Source organism: Suillus bovinus (assembly GCF_016758785.1).
Source record: "Suillus bovinus strain UH-Sbo-P2 chromosome Unknown EDB93scaffold_92, whole genome shotgun sequence".
NCBI lineage: Eukaryota > Fungi > Basidiomycota > Agaricomycetes > Boletales > Suillaceae > Suillus > Suillus bovinus.
This window is the reverse complement of record NW_024542148.1, coordinates 17628-32888: the sequence shown is the minus strand read 5'-3', so window position 1 is coordinate 32888 and position 15261 is coordinate 17628. Positions and strand designations below refer to the sequence as shown.

Sequence of the window (15261 nt, the reverse complement as noted above, 5' to 3'; positions counted from 1 at the left end):
TTGACCTATACTCATCGGTACAACTCGAATTCTGCATCTCACGCTCTCTTTGCAAATCGTAGTAAGGCGAAATCGAGTATAATGCCATGGATGGAAGCAATTCTCGATGCGCAGAAGGTGCGATGATCGTCCCATAACCCACTTTAGAGATACGTAGGTCATTGGACTTGACTGTCTGATCTTTGAATACAATTTGAAGCATTGCATGACCAATGATTCTGAAGTGACACGACGAGCTCACAATGTCAATACGTGTTAGCATCTCACATACTTCGCGACATATTGCAAGCACGCATTTTTATTTGATATATATATTGATGTTTGTCTCGCCGAGTTGATTATATCTAAGCGTTTGCGTGCCAAAGGCGTAATTTCGTAGATGTGTTTCTGCTTGAACTGTCGTCTGATAATGTCGTCCGCGTCCATGATGTCACATCAGGCATCCACTAAAAAGTACCTGTACATCCTGAGCAAGCTTTCCAGAGTCCATATCGACACCACCCATTGTGGCTCCAGAGTCCGTGTTGACAGCTGTTTCCCCCTCTCCGCCTGTGCTTGCCTGAAGAAGAGGCTTAAGCGACTCCCAAAACTCCGTAAAGTCCATATCAGCGAACGCATTCGGTGAAAAAGAACCTTCAAAATCCACCCCCGAAGACCCGTCTAAGTTCAGTAACTCGCCCATGTCCGCTCCACCATCATCATCCGAGGAAAACCAATCCGAGATTGAAGACGGCGGGAACTCGCTTGCGTCCCCTAGTACTCCATCCGAGTCGCTGAAAAAAGCGTCGCTGTCGACGAATTCCTCCATTGGATCGTCCATGGAAGGGAGTAGGAAAGGACTTGTAGGCGGGAGTGGGGAAGAAGGAGGAAGGGGAGATAGAGGCAATGTTATGTTGTCTTCGCCAGTCTCGATGGCATCTGTCGTGTCCTGCTGCTTGACCGCTGGGACATCCAGCCCTTGAAGGGCATCGTCAAGTTCTTTGCCGAGCAGGTCTTCTTCTTCGCGGTCGACGGGTTGTTCGACTGACTTGTTGGCCCATTCAATGGATGAGCGCGGTCTGGGTCCGAGTCGTAGGGGGGATATCTTCGTAGATGGTGTGCGGAGGTGGATAGGAGAAAAGACAGGCTTCTTGCCCATGCGTGAAGGTGTGCGAGGATGGGAGGAAAAGAGCGGTGTCTTTCCAGTGCTACTCCAAAATAGTTTGGGAGTTGGGCTGAACAGTGGTGAAGCATCGTCAGATCCAAGGCTTCGTGGTGTAGCACGCAAAATTGATGTTTTCCGCGGAGGTGTGCTGGGCACCGGAGGTGTCTCTGACACCGGGGAGGAAGGCGAGAGGGGGGATGATATAGATACGTCAGATGCAAAGACAGGCAAGGAGTGTGAAGAAGCACTCTGCAGACGCGGCATGGTCGCCTCTTTGACAGGTGCGTGTACCATCGCACTAGAGATGTATCCATCCTCCGAAGCCAGGTCGGCTGGCGCTCTGGCGCCCTGTTGCGAACATCCTGGTTTCTGCGTTCGCCGTCCAGCGCGTCTCTCCTTCTTCTCCAGTTCCATGAATGCGATACGTTCTTCAGCCTCCTTCGAGAGCTTTGGCCGGGTAGCGGTGCTTGTACGTGCCCACTCTGGCACAACGAAATTCTTGACCGGCTTTACAGGTGCTTGTGCTGAATGTGGCATGGAAAGGGAGGACCGGGATTTAAATACAGAGCGGCACATAGGCCTGGAAGGAGATGACCTTGGACGGAAAAGCGAAGAGCTGGTGGTCATTACAGACGATACACTTGTGTCAAAATCTGAGCGAACGGTGCGGTGATGACCTGGAGGAATTGTCGGTTGAGGCACTTCAAAGGAGCCCGATGTTCGCTCGGATTCTGACCGAGCGTGTGTGCGCTTTATCCGCGCTTTATTATTTTCCTGTTCCGCCATAAAATCACTGAGCCTGCGCTTACGGGTCACTGGGGATGAATGTGTATTCTCTTTCCCGCCTGATGGAATGTGGGCACGACGCTGGCGCAGAGGGGTTGTTTCCGACTCATCTGCAGTGGTTGTGGCTAAATTGCTAGAGTCTTCCCTTTCTACCCGTCGTCGAAATGCAGTTGGATCCACGTGCTCCTTTTCCAATATAACAATATCATCGTCTTGATTGTTCCGCGAGACAGGTTGCAGCGCGTGCGACGGCTGCTGCTGATTCTGAGCTTGCGCTGCCAGTAAATCCCTTAATGCATTTAGTAGCGCTGGGCTTGGCTCTGATCCCGACGGTGTCGAATCTACCGTCGAAAGAGCAGCCAGAAGCGCTGTATTGTCTCTCCCAGAAGACAGGGCAGATAGTAATGTAAGCAAAGAAGTGGGCGTATTTTCAGGGGCTACGTCTGGCTCTTGCTGTGGTCGTACAAGCGGGGCACATATAAACGGCGGTGCTGCTGGCCACACATGAGGTTTTTGTGACTTTGATTGCTTTGACTTCTTCTTCGTCCCCTCAGGGCGGCCCCGACCGCGCTTAGGAGGTCCGATGTAAACCTCGGGAAAATCGGCGGATCTGGTAAGAAGTTCGCCTCGTTCTTGTGACGAGGGTGGGGCTTCTGAATTAGTGGGTTCGGGAGATGCAATTAATTTATTGGGATGTAATGCCTTGGGTGGCTGGCTCCAAGATTTCAGAGCATCAGAGAGGTGGGATTTCTGGATGTGTTTAGTCTGATAGCACTATTGATCAGAATCAGACGCAACGAAAGCTGTGAATAATCACCTCTCGGAGAGCAAAGACCACTTCGAGGGCATCAAGGCCCGTGCCAAGCGTTGTGACTGTACCAGTCACTGTCACGCTGTCTGATTCGTCCGCTGTAAGCGCCCACGACATCAGCCCTAGTGCAACTGCCACTCCTCGTGGTTGGGCTGCTTGGGGCACTGAAGCAGACGGCGCGTTCGATTGGGAAAAGTTTACAGGGGCTGGCATAGTTTGGGACTCCAATGGGTCCAGCACATAGATAGAAAAGTCCCTAGAATTATCCAGGAGAAGCTCTGGGCTGCCAAGCGGTGGGTCCATGAATGAAAGTCGTACGAGAATACGTACCTTGAGTTGCAGATAGCATTGAGGCATGCTTTAAGCGGGGCCAAACCGTACTGGGCATTTGCAACAGATGGAGATGGACAAAGAGTAACCTGGACAGAAGATGGGGACCGGGCAAGAATGTATTGAGGAGAGCTGTTGACTGTATAAAGCACTCGTACTGGTAAAGGTCAATTACGGGGAGCACCAGACAAAGCATGATAAATACATACAAGGTAGCTTGCGCATTGACATTGTCCACGTTGGCGGTAAAGACTTACAGAAAGTTGTGGACAACGTACGTCAAGACAGCCTGAGTAAGAGACAAATTTAGCAGTCAACAATCAGGCGCGTCGCGTATTATTAATACCACCGTGACTGTGACCCAACGCGCCTCCTGGTCCACAAGGTTCTTCTGGAGGCATTTTGACCGTTTCTCTACTCAGCGCAGGGCCGCAGGCACGCTGGGATTTTTGAAAGGACGCATGGTATATAGGCCTGGGCCTTTACCCACCTTTGATATTTTTCATTCTTTCATATCATATGATAGACATTCACAATATAGAATTGATGTTCACGACGAGCCATGGTATTAAATAAAAAAAGTGTATACTTTGAACATCGTTTTCGCCTGCAACAGATTTGTGAATACAGGTCTTATCTTGGCGGGCTTGTCGCACATGGCTGTTAGCTTCCGAACTCAAAACTCAATCACACAGCATAAGAGTCAAAGATAACGCATGATCTTGCTACGTCGTCGTCGTCGACACCCTCTCAAAAACATTTACATGTACATCAGAATTTACTGTCTACAACAATTTTCGAAGAATGAAATGGACTTCATTTCAAAATGTGGTGGGCAAAGGACCAGTCCTCAAGGTACAGTACGGATCATGTATGTATCAACCCCTCAGCACAGGCTCAGGAACCCCATCTGCTAATCACCCCAGCCCTGGAAATACCTATCTCAGTCACAATTGAATACGCCCAAATGCGTACGGTCGCTTCACCCACAGGTCACCAGATGGATGTACCTCCCTGTGATGCAAGCAGGAAGGCCGCAAATGATTGCCCTGAAACGATCTTCACCCATTTGACAAACAGCAGTAAATTTGCTGCATTAACATAGCAGTATCATATAATCGGGTGTGGATAAATACACTGTCAGAACGCGTGAGCGAGACACGACCAGGGGTAGGTAAATAAATACCTAAACACACGAAGGAAGATAACTCGGGTTTATGATACAATAGAGTGCGAAATGGAGGAAGGGACAGTATATGCATGCCAGTTCTGATGGTGGTTCGTAACATGTTCCAAAATGGACGAGAAACTTATGAATCAAAACAGACAAAAATTAAGGACTTAGCATGAAAATTTACCAGCGAAGACAAGGGAACGTCCATAAAGCTCGACGACTATTTGGTTGGCAAACGGAAAGGAACGTTAGTCTATACGCGAACCCCGACACCACCAGTCCCACTTCCGACTGCACCCACCCCGCGAAGGACATCAGCAATAATATGCCGGGGGCGAGCCAACGTCAATGAGCCATGACGTTTTTTATGCAGGGAAGTTGAGAGGTTCGGTGAGGTCGATGGCAGGGCATGAACAAGCGACTGTGTGGAATTACGTGATCGATGGAAAGAAGTTGACAGGGACGAGGTAGGGGATGGAACAGTGAGTGGAGTCTGCTCTTTATTTGCACCAGCACCAAGCTCCTCTGTCCAAGTAGAAGAGGACATTGAAATGGAGGGAGCGCATGAGGTCTGCGGCGACGGGGAGCGACTGAAAGGGCGTGTGGAGATCGAGGCAGCTGTAGCAAGAACTTGAGGCGATGGCGCACGCGGTGAATTTTCATCGAACTCGAAAGTCTTTGCAAGAGAAAGAGACGAAGACGACCTTGAAACAGGTGGTGCAAGGAACGGATCTTTATTCATCTTTGTGCCTAAGCTGACCGACGAAGAATTCGACGGCACTGGGCTCCCACTCGGCCTACAAATCCCGATGCATGATACAGAAGCAGATGGGCTGGGTGTGGGAGATGTCGCAGGCGACCGACGAGGCGACGGGAGAGGAAAGAGCTGGTCTTCTTCGTCCTCGGCATCATCTTCCTCCGGTATCCGAGGAGTAGACGGCACAGCCAAGTTCGGCGGGCGCGGTGACGATGACGGGCGCTGCGTATTGACCATGACATCCCCTCCCCCCATATTCAACCACGTTGACGCCGTCACCGCCGAGTCGCTCGACCGCCGACGCTTATCAACCTCATCTACGCTAATCGGAGCACAGCGAGGCAGCCCAAAGGATGCAGCAGCGACGCTCCCTTCGACTGTAATGGTCCGTGGTCCTTCGTCTGCGCTGAGCGAGCGCCGTCTGCGTGCGGACCGAGAGAAGTGCTCAGTCCAAGTATCTCCCTGCGACAAAGACGCCTCCGTCACGGCTTCACACCCCGGACAGCATGGCCGCAGCGGAATGGTTATGAGATCTGAGCGAGAAGGCGACAATGACGCTGTGCGTCTTGGGCGTTGTGGACTTTGGGGAGACCCGGGGGCTGCCTGTGAGATAGCAGATGGGGAACGGTGAACCAGACAAGGAGAGAGAGGTTTAGGTCCTAGATTACGAGTACGAGTAGGAGATTGCGCTTTACTGGAGAAACTGTTACGCATCTCGGTGTTCAGTTGTGAATTAGTTCACTAGCAACTGGTAGACATACCTAGGAATCGGAACTCGCAGAACAACATGGCTGTCTTCTGGTACGAAGGCGTCTGTTTCTGGAGAAGACGAAGGCCCGCCTGAGTTCGACGGACGCCTCTTCCATAACGGCAGAGAATAAGACTTTGTCACCATTCTTGGTAGACGGTGACGGTGAGAATGCTTTGGGATGAGGACGCATTGGTCGTCGAAGCGCACGCTTAGTTGGCAATGCTCGTCGTTAGCTTGTGAGCAAATATTCAAGGGAGTATGCCTGTTCGCCGACATGGTCATGGTGGTCAAAAAGAAATTGTACGAAAAGATGCGACCGTTATGTATTTAGACCATGAATGGTCTCCATCATAAGGTCAGACGACTTTTGTGCCTAACCCGAAGCCAAGCCGGTTATTTATTTTCCTAAAATGGATTATTGGACTTCTCCGCTTGCAGACTGTTGGCAGCGGGTACAAGTTATGAGGTTAACCGGTTAACCCTGGTCCTGAGCATCACAGTTCATCAGCTTGTCACAGTGCTTGGCCCTTGGCAAACCCTCGAACAGAAAGCAGGCAATTTAATTTAATTTAATCTGTTTATTGCGAGCCCGATAATTGTTTCTTTAAGAATTAATTTTAAAACATCAACTAAATATTTCATAATAGTCAATCTAGACCTGGTACCAGCTGTCATGCGAGAACCTGCGACGATACGCCACATGTATATGATTGAGTAGACACGACGCAGAGAATCGTGCGAGAGAAAACTACATCCAGAGTTTTATCTTAAATCAGTGCCTTATGCATATGTTATCAGCCCATGTTCTCAGAATAGCTTGCATCGAAATATCCCTTACCAACGCATTGATAAATGAAACTAGTTACAGACTAGTACCTACGTTCTCTCCCACTCCCTCAAGGTAGCGCGTCCTTCCTGCCCGATCACATCCAACGCCCTATCAATATCCCTTTCCACTGTCATCTCGGCGCCAATCGCCATTCTCACACAAAACACGCCATTCAAATCCGTCTGCGTGATTGCAATATCGCTCCGTGCTGCAAGCCGTGTGTAAAATTCCCGGTTCAGAGTATTTAGCTCGAGAGCCGTGAGGTGAGGAAGGGACTTAGGTGCAAGTCTGAAAACTGTCAGTGCCAGGAACGGTTTCGCGACGAAGCAGAATTGATCAGATTCCCGTATGCGCTCTGCAAACTTGGCGTTGAGTTTGATGCACTAGTGAGGTAAGATCACTGAATGTCAGGCGTTACATTGGAATCAATCATCAATACTTGACATACGTCGGTTATATACTTTTGGAACCCCTTAACCCCACGGGAACGCAGAACAAACCAAAATTTAAGCGATCGGAACCGTCTACCGAGACCAAGATGCCAGTTGCGATAATCAATGACAGTGCCTAGACAAATCCGACGTTCATTTCGTCAATCGTCAACTCAGGAGATAATACGCACCGGCATCCCCATACTTCGACCGTAAAAACTCGGGTGTGACGTCTAGTGCATTGGTCAAGTGTGTCCGGTGTCGCACCCACAAACAAGAGGCATCGAAATTGATGAGACCCCACTGCAGAATATCAATACTATAAGCTCCAGGCTGATATCAGGAGATAGAACAAACCTTGTGGAAATTGGTACAGAACGAGTCTGCATAAGTATTGACGGAGGGAAGTTGACATGCCTCGCGATATTCAGGACACACAAGTGCGACGCCTGCCCATGCGGCATCGACGTGTAGCCACAGAGAAGGGTAATGTTTTGCTGCATGTAGGGATGAGCTCTCATCAAAACCAAGTACGTGGTCAGTATACGCACTAACATCACCAATCTCGCCGAGCCGATCAACAGCACCGGAAGACGTTGTACCAATTGTAGCGACTACAAGAACGAACGATGTGAATTCCATGATATATGATCCATTGATAAAATATACCGAGGATGAAAGGGTGGAGCCCAGCATCCACATCCTCCTTCAGTGCCGCTTCTAATGTCTCTCCACGCAGTGCAAAGTCATCTTCTGCTGTCACTTCCAGTGCACGCACTTTCAGACCTAGCACAAGGCCGGCTTTCTTGCCTAGTGAGTGCGTTTGCGTAGTGGTATAGAGCACGAGGTTCTCCATAGCCACGTGAGGATGCTCACGAATATATCGGGAGCGTGCAGCGACAGTTGCAGTCAACGCAGAGTCAGATGCTGATGTCTTGTGTACGGCATAGGGATTGATATCATTTGGTGACGGAAGTGAGAATGCAAAACACACCTGAATGACGCCGCCGCCGACCTCGGTAGTATTATAGAACGACTTATCAAGCCCGAGGAATCGGGCGGTCCAGTCCATGACCACAGCCTCAAGCTCCGTGCACGCGGGGCTCGCAGACCACTACAAAAGTTACAAAGATAATGGGAGGGTTGCGGTAGAGCGACGTACATTGAATCCAGGGTTAGCCGTGCTAGACGCGTATAGTTCCGCAAGTATACCCTCGAATGTACATGCTGTAGGGAAATATGCAAAGAACGAAGGATGCTGCCAGTGTGTCAGACCTGTCAGTCGGAATGAGATTGGTGAATCTGTGCAAAATCACAGTCACATACCAGGAATGATGTACTTTTGATAGTCGTCCGCGATGAGTTGAAAGTCCTCGCCCTCCGTAGGGGCAGACACTGGAATGGGGATGATCAGACAGAAAGTACAGGCCAGAATGGAAAGTAGACACCTGGGAGTGCCTTTCTGAGATAGCCAGGTTCCACTTGGGACGAGACAGGCTTATCCCTTAAAGAGATATAGTAGTCGCATATTCTGTCTATGGCTTGATAACCAGCTCTGCGGAATCTGCGGTATGTCAGATATGCGTCGACACCATGGGATTAGGAGCATCAGTGTAAAAGACATACTGCTCAATATCCATGGCGTGAGGGCGTCAAGAAAGTATGAGTCGTTCATGCCATCTTACGACTCGCACGATTGATATATTGGTGAGAGAAAACTTGATAATATTCGCAGCCTAGCGTGAAAATTTGACTGCACATGTGACCACAAGCCTCCAGCTGAGGCCGCAAGCACACCAATGACTACCGGTCCCAGGGAGGGGGTGGTGCCAAGGCTTTCGTGAGAGTTCAAGTTTCGCATTTCCGACGTCGAGACCGCGCTGTCACGGTGGCATCACAAAATTGACAGCATTCAACGACAGCAATCGCAGATACTTTGGCAGTTCTCACAACCAAAGTTGATGTATTCACAGAAATCCCCGGAAAAGAGTGTTGAATGCCGGTCGAGATCAACAGCTGGGCCCTTCCTTCTTTTTGGTTTGTTTACACCGAGTCCAGGGTCCGGGAGGTCAAGACGCGATGGCGACATTGGCGGGGAAGCTTCACGAGCCCGACAAGCTGCTGGAGTGTGCAAGAGAAATCGATTGCGAGATGATTGTACTTGCATGGCCTGATTGGTTGTGAGTCAATACTAACTCGGGTCCAACTCTGTGATGTTGACCGGACTAGTACCGGGCCGCAGTACAAGTCAAATGAAATTCACTTCTATCCATTCAATTCCATTCCCCTCGCGGTAGTACTATGTCGCAGCATCGGGCTCTCCTTGTACCAGATGTCCTACTGGTCATATTCGAGCAGGTGAATCACTCGACGGAATTTAGACGGTCGAGTCGAAAATACCTTGCAGCGCTTGCTAGCACATGCAAAGCCTTCCACGAGCCTGCAATGGATTTGCTTTGGGCTGACATGAATGGAATAGACCCGCTGTTAGGTTGTGTTACAAGACTGCATCCAATGATATATGGTGGCGATAAAAAGGTGAGTGTGGACTAATCGCGCAACGTCCTATCATATGTTCAAGTCTTTCATGATATAGCACGATTTTTCAACGCAGCACTTCTGTTCTCAATCTGTCGATCCTCTATCTGAGCACGAGACCCGTCAGTTTTTGCGCCATGCCGCCCGTGTGCGCTCAATTTCCATAACCCGTGATAGTCATTTTCACCTTATCTCAACTCTACCCGTCGATATATGCATCTTCCCAAGACTGCTGTCACTGTCAACGATTAGAACTCTACTTCCACCCAGATACTTGCATCTATTTCTGTCCCCTATGCTGCGTCGTTGCGTCATACCGGAGATTCAGCTGGATCTGAAAGTTCTCGTAACCCGTTGTGCTGCCTTGGAGGACTTATCCATCATATTTCAGTGTGGTCCATCACGTGAAATTTCCCCACTGTCTAACAGTACTAGTTTCTGTTTGTGCAAGCAGCTGGTAAATTTGCGTTGTCCACCGGTCGACTGGGCGACATGGAAGGACCTCTCTAAGCTCCCTACCCTTCTCACAGTATGGATTCATGGCAAAGTCCTTTACCCGTTCGGCAGCGACGATTTCAATTCCGTACCTTCCCTGAAGATCACGCATCTTTATTTCTCGGTTGACAGCGCAGCATACATTATCGCAGTCATGCGCAACTTTGAATTTCCCTTGCTGAAGGGGGTCAAGGTCAATGTGGATACTTTGCAGAGGGCAGAGGCTGACCTGCTCTTGCGTGCCCTGTCACAGTGCAGTGCATGTCAGACCCTCGAACGCGTTGTCATCTTCGCGGGTGAATCACTGGTCCAGGAACGCTCAGGAAATTTGTTTACACCGATCAGACAGTTGTTTTGTTTCAGGCAACTCCGAGTCCTGAAACTCATTTTCCCTCATTGCTGCAGCCATCTTGACAACGATCTTCTTTTTGAAGCCATGTCAAGTTGGCCGCACATCCGCTCGTTGGAGTTAAGAGACCTCCATCTTCGTTCACCTGCCGTCACATTCCGCGGATTATTCGCAGCGCTTCGCCTATGTCCCCACTTGCAAAAACTGCGAATATTTATGGATGCCGCACATATCGATATTGATCCCACAACCGAGTCATTTCAACACACCTCCCTACATGCATTGGATCTTGAGTCCCCTGACGTCAGGGATGCCGAAGCTATCGCTCGCATCATCTTCTACATGCTCCCTTGCGTCCACAAAATTAACCAAGTGTATGGTGGAAGCCAATGCTGGGAGGCCTGTGAAGAGGTCAACAGGCATCTCATAACTTTCAAATCTTCTTCCGTTATTGGCCGTCAAATCATAGGAGCATCATCTTCGCAGTCCTGAGTATGAGACACACTCATATTTGAGCACATAATCTCACCATGTTTTAGTGTCGTGCTGAAGGCCACATTGGACTTTGCATTCATTATAATAATCATGTTTTGTCACGCCATCTTGAGCAGCAGGCCTTGTGCTATCAGTACTATATGTTGGACATTGCAGTTTTGTTAGCCTTCTCAATTTCGGTTTCGTCATCACACTTTTCACGCTAATCATGCTCGTGTTGTATTCCTAGAAACGATCTTGAATTCGAGGATGGTTCAATGAAATGCTGCCATGAATGTCCAATACTGCGGGATAAAAAGCAAGAGCCTAATCTGGACGATTGAATCAGACTGATCCAATGAGGTAGCCGATGAACAAAGCCACGAGCATCAAGAGCCGGGCGATGTGAGAGGAAAAAGAATCCAATTACACAAAAGAAAGGAGAGCGAATACAAGGATAGTCAGGATTACACCCAAAGTATTGGGAAAAAAATACAGGCCCATCAAGGACTACAGCTAAGTCCAATGGGCATATTTTAGTGAGAGTGAGATGGAACCACATGCGTCTTCCTGCCTCTCCGACCTCCAATCCCTTCCCAGTTTTTCATCAAAACCATCGCCTCATCCTTCATCAACGACAACGCGTGCTCGACATCACTTTCTAGAGTCTTTTCAGCCCCAATCACCATCCTAATACAAAACACCTCATTCAACTCCGTCTGGGTGATTGCAATATCATTCCGTGCTGCAAGTCGTGTATAGAAAGCACGGTTCAAAATATTTAGCTCGGAAGTCCTGAGTTGAGGAAGGGACTTTGGTGCAAGCCTAAAGACTGTCATGGAAAGGGAAGGTCGGGTGACGAAGGAGAATAAATCGGATTCATAAATACTCTGTGCGAACTTGGTGTTCAACTTGATGCACTGGCGAGACAGGGAAAAGTGTCAGTATGGATAAGAAGATACTGACGATAACTAGCTAACGTACGTCGGTGATGTACTTTTGGAGACCCTTGACCCCCCGTGCACGAAGTCCAAACCAGAATTTTAGCGACCGGAACCGTCTGCCAAGACCTATGTGCCAATTGCGGTAATCAATAGCGGTACCTATACACATTCGTCGTTTATACAACGGGCAATAATCATAACGGGACTTGGAGACAGACCAGCATTTCCGTCCTTCGATCGCAGATATTCAGGTGTGACGTCTAGCGCGTCGATAAGATGTTTCCGGTGCCGCACCCACAAACAAGGACCATCAAAATGGATTAGACCCCACTGCCGAATGTTGATGAGCCCTAGACTGATGCCACGAAACAGGAGTAAAAAAAACCTTGTGGAAATTGGTGCAGAAAGAGTCTACATAATTATTGATGGCAGGCAGTTGGTATGCTTCGCGATATTCTGGACATACGAATGCGACGCCTGCCCATGCAGCATCAACGTGCAGCCAAAGGGAAGGGTAATGTTTCGCTACGCGTAAAATTGTATTTTAAAAAGATTTAATGACATGATCGGTATACATACCGACATCAGTAATCTCGTCGAGCCGATCGACAGCACCGGAAGATGTCGTCCCTACCGTACCGACTGCAGAATGAAAAAAAAAAAAATGAATTTCAAGACAGCAATTCATGCGAAGAACATACTCAGGATGAAAGGGTGGAATCCGGCATTCATATCCTCCTCCAATGCTGCCTTGAGTGTGTCTCCACGCAATGCAAAGTCATCCTGTGCTGTGACTTCCAATGCGCGCACTTTGAGGCCTAAGACAAGCCCAGTTTTCTTCCCAAGCGAGTGGGTTTGGGTAGTGGTATAGAGCACGAGATTCTCCATCGCCACCTGAGGGTGTTCACGAATATATCGTGAACGTGCAGCGACAGTTGCGACTAACGCAGAGTCAGATGCTGACGTCTAATGCATGGCGATCAGTATAAATTAGAAATGTGAAGGGGTGAGGAACAAACCTGGATTACGCCGCCACCGACCTTGGAGATGTTGTAGAACGACTCATCAAGCCCTAGTAATTGAGCGATCCAGTCCATGACCACAGCCTCAAGCTCCGTACATGCTGGGCTGGCAGACCACTGCAAAAAGTCACAAAGACAGCAGGAGATTTGCATTAGAGCGACATACATTGAATCCAGGGTTAGATGTGCTAGATGCGTATAGTTCTGCAAGTATACCCTCGAATGTGCTTGACGTAGGGAAGTATGCAAAGAATGAGGGGTGCTGCCAGTGTGTCAGGCCTGTCAGCACGAATGAGATAAGTCAATTCGTGGAATAATTGAAGTCAGGTTCAAGTACCAGGAATGATGTACTTTTGATAGTCGTCCGCGATGAGCTGGAAGTCCTCGCCTTCAGTGGGGGCGGAGGCTGCGCTCAAGATTATAAGAAGGAAGCGCGAGGGGGAATGAAAATGCGTACAAGGGAGCAACTTCCTGAGGTACCCTGGCTCGACTTGGGATGAGACAGGCCTATCCCTCAAGGTGATATGGTAGTCACATATTCTATCGATGGCTTGATAGCCAGCTCTGCGAAATCTGGGATTCATCAGATATAACCAAGGCCAGAGTTTGACATTTGCAGAACGCACTGTTCAGCATTCATGATGACAACAAATTTTTGGTTAGGTAGGAGTTGGCTTGGAATGGATACAGGTGGTTTTATGCAGTTGGAGCCGCTGGGTGATATGTCTTTATAGTCCTGCTGCATTTGCATAAATAAATAATTAGTAACATGTACCCACTACTGGTCCCGGTGGTTTGGAATGCCTCCGGGAGTGGACTCGCATTACGTATCAAGGGTCATTTTGCCAATGGATGGTGTGGTGTTCAAGGTGCTGGCAGAGTGGGATAGGCTTCAAGATCAAAAAGAAGGGGAATCAATAAGAGTGTGAAGCTTCGAGGTCAGTCAACATATTTGGACCAATCAAGGACGATTTGCCTTCTTAGGTCAGCACCCACTGAAGGTTGTCCAATGTCTCAGGCATACTAGTTCAAGAGAGGCTCGACCTTTTCAAGATTCAACATTGATTGCTGACTCGGAGCGCTGAGCACTGAATCCGTATGCATTGCAGTAGTATACTAAGTATGTTTTCAGGTGATCCTATCAATTACATATAATGTTCCAGATTCTCACTGAAACAAATGAGGGGCTCCGCGCCAGCTGGCCCCATGTCACCAAGTCTAGAAAACTCATTCCAAATTCTGAATTTTGAGTCACAACGCCACGAGTATCTACTTATTAACACAATGTTCTAGCCAATGACTGTTCAGAAAATATAATCGAGGGAGTTGTCCAGATCTTGAGCTGACCATTCACCAGTATGCTTCATCGATTATGATAATTTCAACAAGTGGGTTTCAAGTGCTTAAAGTTCTTGGCCATTTTCGCTATTGGAAGCGGCCTTGCGAGTCAGCGCGTGAACTGCATCGTCAGGAACCTGGTGTCTTCAGGGGTCAAATTTTGGTTCATCGTTTTTGCTTTAGTTTCGGTCACATAACATAAAAGCAATTGCAAAACTTAGACAGTTCCGCAGCAACGCACGTTTCGACACCATGACGTAGTCATAATCTGGACCATAGTGTCTTCAGGGTGTTCATGATCCTCACATGCGAAAGACCCTTCGCGACCTTGACAGGTTTGAACAGAACCTTCGATGACGAGAACACAAGAACACCCCAGCGGTTTCCCTGAATCATTTAACCATGTGATTGTGAGACACTCATTGACATAATAGGTGTAACTCTAGACCAAGACCCGGCAGATGCCTTGCGCCCAGACTGACATTCGGTGGCATCTTTAGATGGGAAGGAACTTCAAAAACTTCCAGCTATATCGTACGAAAGACTCAAGGCCTAGACAGTTATTGGTGCTGACTCCGATTATCATCTGATAATGCATTTTAAGAACAATGACGTAGTCCTCATCCAGATAGTGCCCGAGGTAATCCGTACTACAGCATTGTAATGGGACACATCAGCAGCCTTAGGCAACCCAAGTGTGGAATGTGGAGTAGAGATTGTGTAGGTCGATGGAGTTGGTTAGCGAATCGAGAGGTATGATAAGAGGTAGAGGTGTCACAAATCTCGGCAAATCCTAAGGTCCTAGACACCTGTAGCATAATGGACGCATTAATCGGTACACAGCTCTGGAGAGCAGTTCCGGCCTGTCCAACGTTGGAAATGGGTGGCCACGATTAGTATACTAGGTGGACTCATAGAGTATAAGTATATCCACTGGGCAGGTCCCTGTCTGTAGTACAAGATATGTATGAGAAGCCTTATTAGTCGCACAAACCCACATGCATGACAGTGTCGCTATTTCCCCCGTGGACCCTCTCGTGGCGTCAAGAAGATACGCATTGATGCGATTCAGGTTCAGTATCAGGTAG

General features: G+C 48.6%; 5 protein-coding genes across 5 annotated transcripts; 1 reads left to right on the top strand and 4 right to left on the bottom strand.

Moving 5' to 3' along the window:
- Nucleotides 1-346: 346 nt before the first annotated feature.
- On the bottom strand, nucleotides 347-3369 carry EDB93DRAFT_931730 (uncharacterized protein). The gene is made up of 4 exons (XM_041457991.1): nucleotides 3281-3369; nucleotides 3072-3228; nucleotides 2748-3024; nucleotides 347-2695 (listed from the first exon to the last, which is right to left on the bottom strand). The coding sequence occupies exons 1-4, from the start codon at nucleotides 3300-3302 to the stop codon at nucleotides 431-433; spliced, it is 2721 nt and encodes a 906-aa protein (XP_041302547.1). The 5' UTR covers nucleotides 3303-3369; the 3' UTR covers nucleotides 347-430.
- Nucleotides 3370-4431: 1062 nt separating this feature from the next.
- Nucleotides 4432-6104, bottom strand: EDB93DRAFT_931652 (uncharacterized protein). The gene is made up of 2 exons (XM_041457989.1): nucleotides 5764-6104; nucleotides 4432-5705 (listed from the first exon to the last, which is right to left on the bottom strand). The coding sequence occupies exons 1-2, from the start codon at nucleotides 6033-6035 to the stop codon at nucleotides 4499-4501; spliced, it is 1479 nt and encodes a 492-aa protein (XP_041302546.1). The 5' UTR covers nucleotides 6036-6104; the 3' UTR covers nucleotides 4432-4498.
- A 525-nt stretch (nucleotides 6105-6629) lies between these two features.
- Nucleotides 6630-8653, bottom strand: EDB93DRAFT_1255395 (pyridoxal phosphate-dependent transferase; the record flags this gene model as incomplete). Its single annotated transcript, XM_041453775.1, has 10 exons — nucleotides 6630-6965; nucleotides 7031-7149; nucleotides 7205-7316; nucleotides 7371-7510; nucleotides 7565-7627; nucleotides 7683-8127; nucleotides 8176-8288; nucleotides 8340-8408; nucleotides 8462-8577; nucleotides 8640-8653. 10 exons carry the CDS (start codon nucleotides 8651-8653, stop codon nucleotides 6630-6632), a joined length of 1527 nt encoding a protein of 508 aa, XP_041302545.1.
- Nucleotides 8654-9314: 661 nt separating this feature from the next.
- EDB93DRAFT_1255394 (uncharacterized protein) lies at nucleotides 9315-10887 on the top strand (the record flags this gene model as incomplete). Its single annotated transcript, XM_041453774.1, has 2 exons — nucleotides 9315-9551; nucleotides 9610-10887. The coding sequence occupies 2 exons, from the start codon at nucleotides 9315-9317 to the stop codon at nucleotides 10885-10887; spliced, it is 1515 nt and encodes a 504-aa protein (XP_041302544.1).
- A 388-nt stretch (nucleotides 10888-11275) lies between these two features.
- Nucleotides 11276-13797, bottom strand: EDB93DRAFT_1177564 (pyridoxal phosphate-dependent transferase). Its single transcript, XM_041450562.1, has 11 exons — nucleotides 13462-13797; nucleotides 13293-13408; nucleotides 13173-13241; nucleotides 13002-13114; nucleotides 12833-12952; nucleotides 12515-12779; nucleotides 12393-12455; nucleotides 12199-12338; nucleotides 12032-12143; nucleotides 11854-11972; nucleotides 11276-11789 (listed from the first exon to the last, which is right to left on the bottom strand). Exons 1-11 carry the CDS (start codon nucleotides 13584-13586, stop codon nucleotides 11406-11408), a joined length of 1626 nt encoding a protein of 541 aa, XP_041302543.1. The 5' UTR covers nucleotides 13587-13797; the 3' UTR covers nucleotides 11276-11405.
- Nucleotides 13798-15261: the final 1464 nt, after the last annotated feature.